Raw genomic sequence first — 16,522 nt, 5'->3', positions numbered from 1 at the left:
GTCCCTGACCTCAGTCCCCCAGTCCATGCAGGGTGTCTGTGAGGACTGGGGCCTATACAGGGCAGCCCCACGTGATAATAAGTACTGTGGCCAGCTGGGCACCCTGTCACCAGCTCCTCCTGGGTCTGCCAGGTGGGGTGGATGCCGTGAGCCACAGCAGAAGCGGGCCGGGCCTGAGTTCAGACACCTGCTCCTCTGCCTTGTCCGCTGCTGATGTAGGAAGGCCCCTTCTCCCACCCTCGGTGCAACGCCCAACCTGAACCAGCCCCCTCAGCCCAGCAACACCGCCCCCCTAATGCGGATGTCAACCTAAAGAAAGAAACGGAACCACAATCCATATAGCGAGGTTGTCTGGGTCAAGGCTGAGAGAGCTCCCAGGACGCCAAGGTGTCCTGGGAGTGCTCCATTCCGCCTTATTACCGGGAAGTGTTTCAAGACTGAAGGGGACAGGGAGTGGGCTGACATGATGCCAGCAGGAATTCTGACTGCTTTCCAGAGAGAACCTTGGTGATGGGCTAGACAGTGTTGCACGACAGGGTAAGAGTTACGGGGTCCAGCATGTGGCTTTTTATGTCGACTGGCGTCAGCGTGGAACCCACAGAGCAAGTGGCTTCACGAGGTCTTTAGCTCAAGTGGGAGTGAGATGTGACTGCTGTCTCATTCCAGTGCCTCTCTGGGCCTGATGACTAAAGGGAGTCATATTCCTCAGATACAAAGCTCCTTTTCTTTTTCGTGGATCTAAGCAATGGGTCACTCGGGCATGGGGACTCCTGGGCCATCTCTGGGTCTTCAGGGAGGGCCTGGTTTGGAAGGAGGGGTCTCATCTCCTAGAGTCCCAGGGATGGGTGTGTAGGAATAGGGGTGGTGGTGCACAGATATGTGTCCCCTGTGTGTGTGTGTGGACACAGCGGGCCCCATGGCTCTTCACGTCGGATGGTATCCACCGAAGGCCTTTGCCCTGTGGTCACTGTCCACCTCCACTTGGCCTCCCAAGTCGTCCTGGCTGGCTGGTGATGCCTTGGGTTAATGTGGGGTGGCTGATGTGTGTTGGGGGCTGTAGGTCCTAGGTCTCTGACACAGGTGTGTCTGGGCAAGCACACCAAGCCTGTGGTTTAAAGGGATGGGTGCCTGTGTGCGTGTGCGTGCGCGCGCGCGCGCGCACGTGTAGCAAAAGGCTTTGCTGCATGGTTTTTGTGTGGACATCCCCATAGCGTCCTCGCTGCCCCCACAGCGTCCTCGCTGTCCCCCAAGCGTTGTCACCTAGCATGTCTCTCATGCCTTCCCACGTGGCCTCTTGGGAGTGTGTCTGGAAGGGGAAAGTTCACCCACTGACGACTGTCTGCCCTTGACCTGAGAAGGGGCCTATGAGGATGTGTTTGTGTCCCCTTGAAGGCCTTTTCCTGAGTTTGGCAAGGGGAATTTCCAGGTCAGTCGGACAGAGAAGGCCAGATCAGAAGGATTTATTCAGCACCAGAGTTTGGAGGAAAGACCAGGGTCTGGACCGCCTTGTGCCCCACGGTCCTCCCAAGGCTGGAGGGTTCGCCTCCATCGGGGTAAAATGGGCAGGAGTTCTGCCCCACGTGGGTCTGGGCCTGCAGGTGGGGCGAGTCTGAGAGATTGGGCAGCGGAGGAGGCCGAGGCGGGTCCAGGTTGGCGTGAGGGCGTCTTGGGCAGGGTCCTGTCGAGTTTGCAGGCCTGCGTTGCTCAGCGCCGGGTCTCTCCTCAGGACGCGCCGGTTCCGGCCGACTCGTCCACCAGCGGGGCGGTCAGCGATAGCCGGGGTGCGGCGCGGGCGCGGATGCGCAGCCTCCGCAGACGGCACAGGAGCAGCAGCAGCAGCAGCGCGTGCAGCAGCCCCAGGCCCAGCAGCGCGAGCTGCGCCGCCAGCGCCCCCCAGCAGAGCGAGCCGGGAGCGCAAGCGGCACGCAGCTCGTCTTCTGCCAGGTAGGGCAGCAGGCGGCCGCGCAGAGCTGGGGGCGCCACGCAACGCAGGTCGCGGTAGGGGGCACGCTCGGGGCGGCCGGCCAGCCAGGCGCGCAGCGGAACCAGGTGGCAGTCGCAGCGCCAGGGGTTGGCGCCCAGGTGTGCGGCGCGCAGCGCGGGCAGCGCGTCCAGCAGCCCCGGCGGCAGCGCCGTCAGATTGTTGCCGGTCAGCACCAGCTCGGTTGTGTCGACAGGGAAGGCAGTCGGCAGCGAGGCCCAAGTCAGCCCGCGGCGCCCGCAGTCCACTAGCGTCCCCGCGCAGCTACAGGGCGCGGGGCAACCTGCGGCCGGGCGGCTCGGCGGCGCCAGCAGCAAGAGCAGTAAGCTCAGCGCCCCGCGCGGCCCTGCAACGGAAGGCCGCAGTGAACCGGGCGGTCGGCGGGGCGCCCAGAGCGCCGGCCGGCTCCATCGAGCCCCCTGATGCCCGGCGTCCCGGTAGCCCGCCAGCCTCTCCACCCTGACCACCCCGTACGCTGGCTGGAAATCCCCTCTAAGTCTGACCCAAGTCTCTCCCTGCTGCAGCCAAAGGATCAGAGAGCCTCTCAACCCGGATCGGCCTAGGGAGCAGCCGAGGGCCCAACCGGACTCCAGACTCACCGGAGCCCATGGCGAGAGGACGGCGGCCCGGCTTGCTCTGGAGCGGGAGGCGTAGGCGGGAGAGCCGACCCATATGGCCGCCCCGCCCCCGCCGGGTCCCGGCACGCCCGCACCCACCACAGTGCTGCGGCCGGACCAGAAATAGCCCAGAGGCTGCGCGTACGCGCGCAGCAGCGGCAGATAGCGCGCTATCGTAGGAGGCCAAGGCCGCCCGGGTTTCCGCTCCCACCCGCTTTCAGGGGCACACGGAGCACTCGGACACCTACTGCGACGTTCACCAATATTGTTCTCCTGTCACCAGGACAGGATGCGGCATTCACAACGGAACAAAACGGAGCATCGTATGGCGGGAAGGGATCATGCGGGTGGGAAGACGGGGAGGCCGAGGCTCGGGATCCCGGCACACGACTGTGGTGCTGGGGAGAAGAGGCCTCGGGCGAGGGCAGGGGACGGCACCGAGAGTTGCCAGGAGGTGGCTCCCAGCCCAGTGCCCCTGAGGCCCGCCAGGTAGGGCCCGGCTGCAGAGAAAGGGTGTAGGCGGTCACGCCCGCCCTTCTCGCAGCCTCTGACCTCTTTATGTCTGGAGGGCTCCCATTTGATTCAGCCCAACCTTGGGATAAGAGGCTAATAGACCCTGCCCGCCTTGACGGAAAATGGGATCTCAGCACTTGCTGGGAGACCCGCGGGAGCTGGCAAAGGAGGGCTTCCAAGTCTGTTCTGCAGCTCTGGGGCAGAGAGCAGACCCTGGACCCTGGGAATCAGTTTCCCTCTTCTGCCTCGGTTTGCCTGCCTGCCAGAGCAGGGCCTGCAGTTTGGGCGCTGTGACTTCACGAGACGAGGGAAGAGCAAGAGAGGCGGATCTCTGAAGTCCTGCCCAACTTCGCTCCAGACCCCCCAAGGCCAGAGAGGGCCAGCTGGGAGAGGGCTACGGTCCAGGCCCCTTGGAAGCAGATACGAATGGCCTGGGAGGGGGTGGTGCTGAAAATAAATTAGGGTCAGCTGGGGGCTGTGGCCCCACGTCTCCGGGTCGGGAACAGGCCGGTCTAGGGTCCAGGGGTGGGAGGGCGTCCCGGAGACGGACGGTGTGTCCGCGGCGAGTCTCACTGGTCCTGCATCTGCTGCTTCATCCTCTGCAGCATCTCCTGCATGCGCCTCAGCTGTGGGCGGAGACAACAGGGCGGGTGAGCAGCACCGCAGAGGTGCATCCCTGCCGCCCGCCCCCGCCGCCCCACACACCTCCTCATCCTTCATCCTGATGAGCTTCTCGGTCTCTGCATCCGGGGTGGGCAGCGGCAGGATCGGGATGGGGCTCTCCATGCGGCTGTCCTGGGTCAGTTTGCTGCGGGGGAGGGATGGGCGGGGCGACGCTGCTGGGAGGCTCAACGTGGGCTGGCTATGCCTGGCCCATCCCGGCCACTGCTGAGACCCTGCCCTCCCGAGCCCTCACGGCCTTTGACTGGCTCTAGGGAGGCCGATCTGGGGGATGTAGCGAGGTTCAAGTCTGAGTGGGCTGGCAGGACCTGCTCTCAGTTAGGAAGACATGGGCGGGGCCAGAGGGGCTGGGCCTGCTCGGGGCGGGGTCTGGCTCGCGGCGGTGGCGCGTACCTGGTCATCTGCTGGATGCAGTGCGCGCGGTAGTTCTCGTAGTGCACGTCGCACGTCACGTCCTTGAGGTCGTGCATATGCGTGCGGATGAGCATGTTGCGCAGCTTCACAAAGTCGCAGTGCGCCTGGTTCTCCACTGCAGGGTGGGAGTGGGCAGTGGGCGGGTGCCGGCCTAGGACAGCCTTCCCACCCCAGACCTGGTATCCCAAGACTCCACTCACCCTCCACGATCCCCCAAGGGTACAGTCGGCCCCGGACCCGCTGCCCCTTGGCCTCCACCACCGTGTTGCTGCCTATAACAGCGAAGGGAGCACTCTCCTGAAGGGAGGAGGGGAAAGGGCTCACACCAGGTCAGCGTAATTGCAGGGTGAGTGATGGGAAAGGGGCATGGGCCCTCAGCTCCTGGGGCACCCCTCCAGCATCACCATCAACGACCTCTCTTCAAAGAGATCCTGGCATTGCCCCTTTCTGGCCTCTGCTGATCTAGCTGGAGCCAGAGCCCATGCGGCTCACATTCCAGGGCCTTACCAGACTATGGCCCAACCAGGCATGTTCGGTACCTCCCTCATCAAGATCATCAGCTCCAGCTGCCCCTTCCCTCCCCAGGGCTGAGGCTATGTCTCCCCATGCTGATGTCCTTGCCCTGGTGGCCACCTGCCCCTGGCATGGTCTCCATTATCACCACCACTCTAGATGCTGGGGCACTCAAAGCCACCAACCCTGGAGCTCAGAAATCTGGGAGCCAGGGTGTGCCACTAGACCAGGCCCTTCCTCTGGTGGTGACCCATGAGAAGATGGTCAGGGCTGGGGTCCTGGCCCACTGCTGCACTTCAGGATTTGAGCAAGTGCTCCATACCTGCCAAGCACCACGTGGGGCCCACATGACCCACCCCAATCAGGCAAAGACATGATGACCTTTACCCTGTAGCCCTGGATGTAGTACAGGTCCTATACTCGTAGGACAAATGATTCTTGCCCCAACCAGGCTGACCTGGCCCTCCTCCAGTAGGCCGGGTGTGAAGGAGACAGGTCCTCTGGTCCTGCCCCTCACCACCTCCGTCCCCCTTCCCCCAGCAGTCTGCATGTTCACCTTCAGTTCCCGGTCCTGCTGCTTGAAGTCCTCATCCTCATCTGAGTCACACTCAGGGAACTGGTATACATGGATCCCGAACTTGTCAATCTCCTCCCGGATCTGTGACGGGGTAATGGCTGTCAGATTTGAGGCTGGCCAAGTCCCCCTGGTACTCTCCGCCCCAGGGTCATGGCCAGGCCCCTGTGTGGCAGCAGGCTCACCCGTTCCTTCAGCTTCCGGATCTCACTGGGGACGAGACAGTCAGCTTTGGCGATGAGAGGGACGATGTTGACCTTCTCATGCAATGCCTTCATGAAACCCACATCCACCGGCCGCAGCCTGCAGAGACCAGCCAGGGGTGGGCATGGGCACAGCCAGGGGGACATATCGTAGGGGGTGCACTCCCACGTCTGGCCCCAGGACAGCCACGCACCCATGCCCGAAGGGGGAGATGAAGTACAGGCAGCAGTGCACTCGGTTGTCTTGGATGTTCTTTCGGTTGAGGCCACTCTCGTCGCGGAAGTACTGCTCAAACTGCTGGTCCACATAGTCGGTGATGGGCTTCCAGCTGTGGGCAAGGAGGAGCGTGAGGCCAGGCCTGGAGTGTTGTGGCTGCCTAGGCAGGGCCTTTCTCAGCAGGCCTCGCTCACCACTCGGTATTGTTGACGGCGTCCCCGAATCCCGGCGTGTCCACGATCGTGAGCTTCAGCTTGACTCCTTTCTCTTCAATGTCCACTGTGTGTTTTAGAATCTCCACCGTCTGGCTGATGCGCTCTATGGGGAAGGGGCCACTGGAGGGGCCTTTCCAACCCTCAGCCCTTCACCTTTGGCAGCCAGGACCCTTGCCCTTGTCCATCTTGGTGCCTCAGCCCTACCCTCGGGGCACCCACACTGTGAAACAGAACAGTGGGAGCTGGACCTCGAAGGGGGAGCCCTTGGAGGGGTTCCATGGCAGGGGGCTGGGGATCAGTGCCAGGACCTCCTGGAGGCCACTTACCCTCTGCACTGAGCAGTTTCCGGTCCTTGTACAAGTCGGTCAGGAAGAGGCTGTGGACCAGTGTGGACTTCCCCAGGCCCGACTCACCTGCACACAGGTACAGAGAAGGAGTTGGGTTAGGTCTGGGGTTCCAGCGACAGAGCTTGGCTGGCTAGGGACCCCAGCCACTCCCCTGAGGAGTCCGGCCCACTCACCAGCCACCATGAGCGTGAAGTCAAACCCCTTCTTCACCGACTTTCGGTGCACCTGGTTGGGCAGTGTGGCGAAGCCCACGTACTGCTTGTCAATGTCCTGGGGGCAGCAGGGTAGGGCAGGTTAGGGACACAAAGTTTTCTCCAGGAAGCCCAATACCCTGTCTCTTACCAAATGCAGGATGAAGAGACAGCAGAGGTACAATTCCCAGGGAGGGGTATTTTGTTGGCAAAAATGAGGGGAGGGCCCGTAGGCAAAGTCCTGGAGGTAAGAAGACAGGCGAGGGGGTGGCAAGAGAAAACACCCCTGCCCCAACCTCAGGGAGGGCTGTGCGGGGATGCAGACTGTTTGTCCTGGGGGAGATGTCGCTGCCACAGGCACAGGCGGTGTCCTCCCTCCTTGCTCAGAGGGCAGCAGGCTGGGGACCCCTGGGACACACTCAAGGCCCTCCACAAGCTGGAGAAGCTCAGGGCCTTGACACTCACCCTCCGGAGAGTGCCAAGGGGCGGGAGGCCCCGCCTGGCCCGGATCCAGCCGCGAAGGCGGCGGCGGGGGCGGCGGCTGAGCAGCGCCTATTTATAGACGGCGGCGCCGAGCCCGCGCGCCCAGCCCCCGCAGACCCTTGGGGCCCCTGGAGGGGTCCCACGGCCGCATTCTCTGCCCCGTTTTGGGGACCCTGGACAGGCTACGTCGCCCACCCTGGGGCCGTGGACCCCTGAGGCCTCTGCGGAGGGCAGGGCTGAGCCAAGGCTCTAGCAGGCAGTGGCGCGCGTGGACGGGGAGCCCTTGCCGGCCCCTGCCGCGTCCCGGAGCCCACGGGGTCACAGACCCACGTTCCGCCCTCTCCACACACGCACCTTGAGCCGCCTCTGGGCCTGGGTCCGCGGTGACAGCAGCTGCTCCACCAGGCGATCCTGGGGCGCTGCCAGCGAGTCCATCGCGGCGACCCCGTGGGCCCGCGCTCGCACCCCAGGCCTGGTCAGCCCGCCAGAGCCCGGCGACGGCGAGGTACCTTGGCTCGGCTCTGCTTTAGGCTGCGTTCTCCTCCCCGTTTTGTGGACGCGGGACGTGAGGCCTGCACAGGGCACGTCGCCCACCGGGGGGGCCGTCGACCCCAGCGGCCGCCCGAGCCATCCCCCTGACTTGGTGGACTGGCCCCGAGCTGTGGCGGCGTCGCAGCCCGGCCAGGCCCCGCTCCCGCACCCAAGCCAGAGGCGGGGCGTCGCGGGCGCCCGCGGAACGCGCGGCGGGGGGCGGCAGAGACGGCCCCGCCCGCCGTCTCCGGGAAACGGTCGCCTGGAAATTGGGCCGCGGGCGGAGCCACCCGAAAGCGGCTGCGGAGGGCAGGGCTGAGCCGAGGCGCGGACGGGCAGTGGCTCTCGTGGACCGGGAGCCCCGCCGCGCCCCGGAGGCCTCAGTCCGGGCTCCGGGACAGTAGGAGGGGACGACCGGGTCCTGCACGCGGGTCGGGGCGGGGAGTAGGTGGCGGCCGCGCGTCCCGCCCCCCAGAGGTGCTGCGCGGCTTCCGCCCGCCAGAGGGCGCCGGAGGCCGCTCCCGGGACCCACGCGCAACCGCGCGGGAACCCGCCCCGTTCAGCGCCCGCAGTCTTCTCGCAAACTAGCTCGAAAACCTCCCGGCGGCGTCACGACGCCCCAGTTGCCCACTGACACGCCGCGCCCTGCACCCCTCACCTCCCCAGCCCTGCTTGAGGCTGACCTCTTCGGTGCGTGCGTGATTGTGAGTGCGCGCGTTTGTGCGTGTACCTCCCTATGGGTTCGTGTACGTGTATGCGTGCGTGTGTGCACGCGTGTGTGCACTGGATATGTGCGTGTGCGCGCGGATGTGGGTGGGTGTGTGCATGTGTGTTTGGGGGACTCTTCCCAATGTGGTGCCCCAAGACATTCAGGGAACCGGAGGAGGGCAGAACCCACCTCTCTTGTGAGGTCCAGCCTGGCCCACCCCCTCCCCACCAGAAGGCTTAAGGTGGTTGGAAGGGGAGGAAAGGATGCAGGCTGCCAGAAGGGAAGCCCCCACCAGCCTGCTGAAAAAAGGCGGCCACCCATGCCACACCCTGCAGCCCTCAAGTGGACCTGCCCTCAGAGATGGATGGGGGTGGGATGGCGCCCATCTCCCACTTGCTTCAGTGGACACTCCCTTGCCCTCTGAGCTTCCTCACCAGCTCTGACCCACAGGATTAGAGGGACTGGGAGCTCCTGCCAGCTGGGCCTCCCTCCTGTGTGGCCACTCCAGGGACTGTGGGGGTCCCCTGAGCCCTCCTCTGTGGGCCACCCACTTCCCCACCTCCAGGACCCCAGTAGAATCCTAACAGGTCAGCCCAACAATGGAAGACATGAGGCTTGGAAAGGTTCGAGGGTAGGACTGGAGAGGCCAAGCCCCTGTATATTAGAATATTAGAAGCTGGAGGCCCCAAACCCCAACCTGCTACCCCCCATCAGTTCTCCCTTAGGCTCTCTTGGCTGAGGGACCTCCTCCATTCCTCGTCCAGGCCCTGTCTGGCTGTGGGCCTGGAAGCCGCTGGCACCTGGGGAGGAGGGGTAGGCCCACAGCTGGGAACAGGAGAGCCTTTCATCCCAGGGAAAGGGGCTGGCTACAGGCCCCCCAGCTATCCCAGCGCATCCCTCAGTCCTTGCTGCCAGAATGCCTTCTCACTGGCCCCAATCCTCCGTGGCCCTGACCTGCAGGAAGCCTCTGGGCTGAGTCCCACCCAGCTTCCACCTGAGGGTCCACACCTTGAAGCCCAGCACCCACCCAGACAGGCTGGCATCTCAGGCTCAGGGTATCTCCAGGAAGACAGACAGCCCTGCCCCTAGGCCTCAGGCTAGGAGATGTTTAACAGTGTGTGGCTCTCAGACCGCCTGCCTCATTTTCCCCATTGGTAAGGCACAGCCTCTGGGGAGGCCCAGGTCAGGAGGGCAAGAATCTCACTCTCAGAGTTCAACCTGCCTGCCCTGCCACCCACTGGGGCCCAGTCAGGGCCTGTAGATTCCCTAGGGGAGCCTCCAGGAAGGGGCTCTACCTGCCACTCCCTGTCTCTGGTCCCCAAGTCACAAAAGATACTCCCAGGTTAGCTGGGCACGGTGGTGCGTGCCTGTAATCCCAGCTGTTCGGGAGGCTGAGGCAGGAGAATTGCCTGAACCCAGGAGGCGGAGATTGCGGTGAGCCGAGATCGCGCCATTGCACTCCAGCCTGGGTAGCAAAAGCGAAACTCCGTCTCAAAAAAAAAAAAAAAAAAAAAAAAAAAAAAAAAAAGATACTCCCAGGGCTTCCCGAGCCATATGACACAGCTGCACCCACCTCCTCCCGATGCCTGAGCCTCTCAGGCACTTCCATTCTTAGAATCACCCGAGTCAGCTCTGGGAGCAGCAGCTGGAGCCAAGACAGTCCCAGTGCTGCCTGTGAGGAGGTGGGGACACAGATCGGTGACGGAGCTCCCCCAGTGCCTCTACAGCCCCCTTTCAAAGAGCAAAAATGATGCTTGGACAGGCTGAGGCTAAATGACAACGGTGGTAGCAGGGAAGCTGCCTTGTGCTTCCAGCTCCCCTAGACCCACTGGCAGCCCCAAACACCTGGCCCGGCTCCTGCTCTGGGGCTCCCTCCCTTGGCCGCACAGTGCCTTCTTCCTCTGGGCTTGGAGGCCTGGGATGGGGTGCAGTGGACTTCCAGCTGACCTCAGAGGATGGGCACCTCAGCAGGAGGGGGTCCCCACCCTGTAGCAATGGGCAAGAGAACCCGAATGCACTGTAAAACAGGGGCTGTAGCCCAGGGTCTCAGAGTGCCCTTGGGTCAAGCTGGGGACACCTGCAGGCGGAGGCGAAGCCTCCAGGGTCTCCCAGCCTCAGCTCCTTCCATCTCCCTCAAACAATAGCCTGGCACATGTGTCCCTGCATCTCAGGCTTTGTCTGACCTGCTGTGATGGGAGGCAGCTCCCAGCCTAGCTCCCCAAGGAGCCCCTCCCAGAGAGCCTCAGATACTTCTGGGTGGGGTGTGTCCCTTCTAGGAGACTGGCACGGATCAGTCAGTGACTCCCCAGCTCCCAGCACCCCCTGCCCAGCCCTCCTGCCCTACCCGCTGCACCCTGGGCCAGGACTCTGGAGTCCCACTCAGCATCCATGGCTCCTAAGAAACTCCATCCCTGATGGGGGCTGCCAATGCCATGCTGGTGCCAGGATTGGGCTCTTTTCTCCTCCAAAGATGGCTGAACTCATGACAGAGAGGCCACCAAAAAGCTTCCCCAGACCCTCCAGCCCACCTGGTTACCAGCTCCCACCCCGCTCCAGGGGTCTCACAGCATTGTTTAACCCTGAGCTGGGCTGGGTTTTCACACGGGTACCTGGGCCAGCCTCCTGTCCAGTCCTGCTTTCCTGGAGGGCGGGGCCCAGGCCAACTCTTTTGGAAAGCCACAACCCTATTTGAACCCACTGGGTTCCAGGACCCATTCTGGGCACACAGAATGACTCAGACCAGGCCTTGGGGGTTCCTAATCTGGGGAAGAGGCCCTGCCGCAGACCAGAATACTTGAATTTATGTTTGGGGAGGGAGAGGGGCATGAAGGTGCAGCGGAGGCAGGTGTGACCAGAGGCCCGCCACTGTGGGGGTGCTCAGGGACTGTGCTGGCTGCTGGAGGCTGAGTCCCCTCCCCCAGCGTGGCCTGCCAAAACCGTGGCCTCACCCAGGACCCCCAGCCCATGACCTACAGGCCAGGTCAGCAGGAGGTGCTGGTGCTGGCCCTGGGGGAGGGGGATACTCCGGCCCATCCCCCCATCCTGGAGAGGGGGGCAAGGTCCCTCCTGTGCGGGTCAGGGGACCAGGGGCTCCACTCTTCCCATCTTCAGCCCCAGGCGCGGCGGCACTGCCCAGCTAACAATCGGTGATCGCGACAGGGCCCGGTGACGGCCGGCGGGGGCGGGGTCGCGTCTGGGAGCCCGCGGCGCTGGTGCCACAATGGGTGACAGCCGGCCGGGTCTCACGGCTGGGGAACGGCGGCGCGCACGTACCTGCTTGTCCTCTGCGGGGTCGGGGTCGGGGTCGAGTCCGGGTCCGGGTCCGGGTCCGAGCGGGTCCGAGCCGGAGGGCGGGGGAGAGACGGAGAGACACGGTGAGAGGCGCGCGGACGGCGGGGACAAAGGCGCGCGCGGGCACGCGGGCGGGCGCCGGGCTCACCTGGGGTCGCCAGTTTGCTTTTGTACCGCAGGCCTGTGCTCATGGTGGCCGCCGGCGGGGGACGTGCGGGGCGGGCGCGCGGGCGGGGCGCGGCGACAAGCGGCAGAGGCCGAGGCCGGGCTGCGGGGTGAGCGGCCCCTCCGCGCCGCCGCCGCCGCCGCCGCCCGCCCCGCCCGCGCGCCCGGCAGCCAATCGGCGCCCGCCGCGCCCACGCGCGACCCGGCGCGGCCCGGGGGGGGGCGGGTACCCAGGCCCCCCCCCCATGGACCCGCGCCCGCGGCTTCGGGGCTACGCCCTCGTCTCCCGCAGCCCCGAAAGCTACCAGGTTCACCCGGCCAGACCTGCGCCGCCCCAGCCCTGCACTGCTGTTCCCGGCGGCCTCCTCCGCGCCACCTCCCGGGTGCCCCAGCCCAGGCCCGGCCCTGCGCTCCCTCCGCCCTCGCTGGGACCCGGGTCCACGCCGGGCCTCGGACCATGCGTCCGGTGGCCCTCCTCTAAAGCTGCCCTGGGTTTCTGGGTCAGACCCTGCACGCTCCGCCTCGCCCCGCCGAGATCGCGGTGGACTCCGAGGCGCTGGCCTAGGCAGGGATGGTCTTGGCGAGGCTGGCCAGTGCCCAGCCCCGCCCCTGTTGACCGCAGGGTGCTGCGCAAACCTGCTTTGCCAGTAGGCGCACCTGGCAGGCAGCAGGGTGGGATCGAGTCTGCCTGGAGCATCCCCACAGTCTATGGGTCAGCAGAGAAGGGGGCACAGAGCTGAGGTGAGACGGTCAGAGCCAGTCCTGCCCATCTCAGCTCACTTCTCTTCACAAATAATCCCATTTTACAGCCCAGGAAAAGAGAGGCCAGACCATTGTTCAAAGGCCTGTGGCCTGCAGGGAAGGCTTGTAGGGGACTGAGGAGCACGATGAAGGTAGGGCCAGAGCCTGCACCCCATTTACAGAGGAGGAAGTTCAGGCCCGAGTCTTCAGCGAGTCGACCAGACTCAGTGGCTGAGGGCAGGTTTCTCTAGTCATTCCCAGGTGTCCTCTGCCTGGATCTCCCCTAAGTGTTTCCAGGCTCACCTCTGAAGGCTTTGGGACTGTCAGGCTTGGGATCACCACCTCCCCAGGCGAGGGCCCCCTTGGATGGAGATGTCTCCTGTACCCCTTATGGGCAGTACCTCCACAGCCAGGGAACCCACCTCTGCTCTCCACCCCTCCTGTGCCCCTTGGTCCCTTCACTGGCCCATGGGCTCCCTGGGTGGCGGGGGGTGTCGCTAGGGCCTTTCCATCTCTAAATCACCAGCACCCAGTACAGAGCTTTTTGCTCAGTAAGTGATAAAATCACATAGGCGGAGTCTTTGTTCCACAGTCCTTGCTTTGCCACATTCTGTATCCTGAGCCCCCTCGACCATGACCCTCCTCCAGGCCTAGAACTCTAACCACTGGCTTTTATATATATATATATATAAACATCACACATTATGTCGCACCTCTTTGGAATCTGGGGCTGCTTCTCATAATCAGACCCATTTATATTTTTGGAGCAAAACATATGAGTATTCAGGTGAACTGGAAGAAATGATGTAAATCATGGCACATTTGTTCCGGTCCAGTGTTGCCACTGAGTTTTGAAAATCTTTATGTTTCTGAGCTTTGGAGAATTTGGAATTTCAATAAAGAAATGTGTGTCGAGGTCAGGAGATCAAGACCATCGTGGCTAACACAGTGAAATCCAGTCTCTACTAAAAATACAAAAAATTAGCTGGGCATGGTGGCATATGCCTGTAATCCCAGATACTTGGGAGGCTGAGGCTGGAGAATCTCTTGAACCTGGGAGGCAGAGGATGCAGTGAGCTGAGATCATGCCTCTGCACTCCAGCCTGGGCAACAGAATGAGACTTTGTCTCATTAACAAAAGAAAAAAGAAATGTATGTATGTGGGGGGGGGGGCACTGAAAGGACCAAGTAGGACTTCTGGGCACAGACAGGACTTTTTGGAAAGAATTGGAAAATGATGATGGCTGTTCGGCACGTGCTGACCCCTGCAAGCCTGTGCTCTCGGAGACAGAGGAGGAGAGACAGAAGCCCTGCCCAGGGCGGGGCTCGCGGCCTGCGAGCCTGTGAAAGGGACCAGCTCAGGGCCCCTCCCCATGGATCAGGTGGGAGGGCAGCTCTGGGCAGCCTTGGGTTAGGGGGTTTGAACTTGGCCTTGGGGCAAGTGCACAGCAGGTCAAGGGCATAGCTCAGACAAAGGGTGGGAGGTGGACACGTACAGGAGTAACAGGTTTTAAAACAAATCTGGAGATAGAAGACAAGAAGGATGAGGAATACCGCATAAACATCTTTTTTAAAAAAAAAATTAAGGAAGTCTGTCGCAATTACTTGCAGAAATCTAGTTAGCTTGGAGACCCCTGTTTAAGAAAGCCAGCGTGGAGGGTCACAGAATATACAGGACTGGGAGCCACTCCCAGGAAGAGCAAAGTGATCTTTGCTCCATGGGTGGCCCTGGATCAGGGCCTCGTGTGAAGTGGCTGGGCTATAAGGAGGGGTGGTGTCTCCCTTACCCTGGGACTTTGGTCACCATGACCGTGAGTTCAGCGACAGCCTGAGTCCCTAGACAGTCAACGGGGCAGCACCCTGTCTAGCTGGGAGGCCTGCTGGTGGCAAAGTGTCTGCATAGAACATTTCTGAAGTCAGGAAGATGGATCAGGAGGGCATCAGTCAGCAGGTGCGTCTCTAGTTCTGCCAGGTGAGGCTCTGAGCTGCCGGCCACAACCATGGAGGCCGACAGTCCAGTGAAACACTTACTAGGCTCCTGTTCACCAAAAAGCCACACAGGCAGGCCTAGTGGCTCATGCCTCCCATTGCAGCACTTTGGGGGCCCAGGTGGGAGGATGGCTTGAGGTCAAGAGTTTAAGATCAGTCTAGGCAAGAATGTGAGACGCTGTTTCTCCAAAAATAAAAAATAAAAACATTAGCTGGCTGTGGTGGCATGAGCCTATAGTCTCAGCTACTCAGGAGGCTGGAGCCAGAGGCTCGGTTGAGCCTGGGACTTTTACACTGCATGCAGTGAGCTGTGATGGTGCCACCGCATTCCAGCCTGGGCAAGAGTGAGACCCTCTCTCTCAAAAAAAACAAAACAAAACAACCCAAGCCTCGGGGCTATGGCTGATGTCGGGGTGGGGGGCTGGAGCCACCGGGTAGTGGTCTGAACACATACACACTGACCTCTCTGAGATGCCATGGCTTGGAAGAAAACTGCCTGCCCACGTGGGTGTTTGCATCCACTTTCCCAGCAAGCAGAGGAATGGCTGGCTGCCGTACAAAAAGAAGTAAATAAAGCACTCTTGCATGAAAAAAATGCTAGTTTTTAATTCATAAGGAAAAGAAGTTAATGAATTTAAAAAATAAGCTACACCAAGAAAAACCTGTTCAACCAACTTGGGCTACAAATAGCTTGACTCTTTTCAGAAAAAAACCTCTTGGTGAGGAAATTCTCCAGAGGCTGCGTTTGAACCATGCTGGGCCTCCCTCGGCACAGAGTGGAGTGAGCGCTGCAGGGCTGGGGCCTGGAGAAGGATGGAGCTGCGGGAGGTGGCAACAGGGAGGCCAGGAAAGCATAAGGCATCTGCCATCAGCGCTTGGGAGCAGGTCGTGCGGGTGACAGGCTTTAGAGGTGGAACAGTTTGCTCCAGGTGACACAAGTCCTCACACCCTCAAGCCTGCCACCTGCAGGTAGGGCGGAGGCCACCGTTGACAGATTCCAAATAGTTCAGTCCATCTGAGGCCGAGGATGAGGGCAGAGGCCAAGATACATGCAGGGGTCAGGCGTCTGAGAGCCCACAGGCCTACCTGCACGACCAACTCGGCACCCCTGACATGTGCTGGGAATGGGGTGCTTTTTCACCCCGAGTAGAAGTAGGAAGCGGAGGTCAGGGTGCAGTGGAGATCTCCCTAAGACTAGACAGCTGAGACCAGAACCCAGGACCGTGGAGCCCAGGCCTGACTCCCGCAGAGGTCTCTGACCTGGTCACAGCCTGGCCAGGGGCTGGCCCCATCAGGCAGCTGCTGGAGGCCTCAGTTCACATCCCTTCTATTCCCTGAATTCACCAGCGACCTGATGGGGCCTGATGACCCTCCTGACTCATGTTTTTCTACTGCTCTCGCGCTCCCGTTCCTGCTGTTCCTGGAGCCCTCACCCAGCCAACCCTGTGAGATTTGAACCAGCACCTGGGAGCTCCAAGGCAGGCAGTGTGACCTGCAGCTTCATGCCCCTGCACCTTGGCACTAGTGTGTCCCCTGCCTGGGCTGCCCTTCTCCAGCGCTGCCAACCCAGGAGCACCGTCTCCAGCCCTCCAGGCCCACTGTGCCCTGTGCCTGCCTCCCTTCTGCAGGACGCAGCCTGGCAGGCAGCTGACTCCTGAACAGCTCACTGGCCCCCGCACTCAGCCCCTGTCTGGCACCTGTGAAGCTCAGCAGCATCAGCTCCCGCTGAGTGGGGGCACAGGGTGCCAGGCCCAGCGTCACGGGGTGGGCAAGGAGGGCCTGACTAAAGAGTGGGGCTCTGGGGAGATTCAGACTGTATGTTCTGAATCCCAAAGCTTCTGGCTGCAGAGGGGTGCTTGTGTGCTCAGCCCAGTTCAGGGGGGTGTGCGGAGACCACGAGGCTCTGGGGCATCCTCCCTGCTCCTGAAGGCAGTGGCTGTCTCTGAGCACAACAGGAATTGTGTGTACTGTGAAGATTCTACTGGAGAATGTTTTCCTTGAATTCCTTGTCAGAAAAATGTAAGGGGGTCACTACACCAATCAGTCCTCATCACCGATGGGAAGATGGACCTGTTAGAAGGGCACAGAATCCACAGCAGCTGTCTCTGCCCGGAGGGTGCCGGCTGGCCCCGGTTAAAGCTGCCTAT

General features: G+C 62.1%; 1 protein-coding gene and 1 pseudogene across 3 annotated transcripts; both read right to left on the bottom strand.

Moving 5' to 3' along the window:
- Positions 1–1,444: 1,444 nt before the first annotated feature.
- LOC118142869 (uncharacterized) lies at positions 1,445–3,027 on the bottom strand (annotated as a pseudogene). The gene has a single exon (XR_004732677.3). The product of XR_004732677.3 is annotated as an uncharacterized LOC118142869 (transcript).
- Positions 2,850–11,794, bottom strand: SEPTIN5 (septin 5). 2 transcript variants are annotated; one of them, XM_035269858.3, is made up of 12 exons: positions 11,629–11,794; positions 7,304–11,473; positions 6,449–6,545; positions 6,255–6,341; positions 5,908–6,031; positions 5,691–5,825; positions 5,479–5,596; positions 5,276–5,377; positions 4,407–4,503; positions 4,186–4,321; positions 3,817–3,919; positions 2,850–3,737 (listed from the first exon to the last, which is right to left on the bottom strand). In XM_035269858.3, exons 2-12 carry the CDS (start codon positions 7,382–7,384, stop codon positions 3,681–3,683), a joined length of 1,137 nt encoding a protein of 378 aa, XP_035125749.1. In that variant the 5' UTR covers positions 7,385–11,473; positions 11,629–11,794; the 3' UTR covers positions 2,850–3,680. The 2 variants fall into 2 exon arrangements, with proteins under 2 accessions (XP_035125749.1, XP_035125703.1); XM_035269812.3 differs by having other exon boundaries at positions 11,463–11,473.
- Between the last annotated feature and the right edge of the window lie 4,728 nt (positions 11,795–16,522).

Source organism: Callithrix jacchus, chromosome 1, assembly GCF_049354715.1.
Source record: "Callithrix jacchus isolate 240 chromosome 1, calJac240_pri, whole genome shotgun sequence".
Lineage (NCBI taxonomy): Eukaryota > Metazoa > Chordata > Mammalia > Primates > Cebidae > Callithrix > Callithrix jacchus.
Note: the sequence above shows the minus strand (reverse complement) of the source record. Positions and strands in the feature narration are given on the sequence as shown.

Excerpts from the sequence above, each read along its gene's own strand:
- SEPTIN5 (XM_035269858.3), bottom strand. The coding sequence starts at position 7,384 with ATGGACTCGCTGGCAGCGCCCCAGGATCGCCTGGTGGAGCAGCTGCTG. Across the intron at positions 6,342-6,448 it reads CTTCACGCTCATGGTGGCTG|GTGAGTCGGGCCTGGGGAAG; the intron begins GTGAGTGGGCCG and ends ACCTGTGTGCAG. Across the intron at positions 6,032-6,254 it reads GAAACTGCTCAGTGCAGAGG|AGCGCATCAGCCAGACGGTG; the intron begins GTAAGTGGCCTC and ends CCTTCCCCATAG.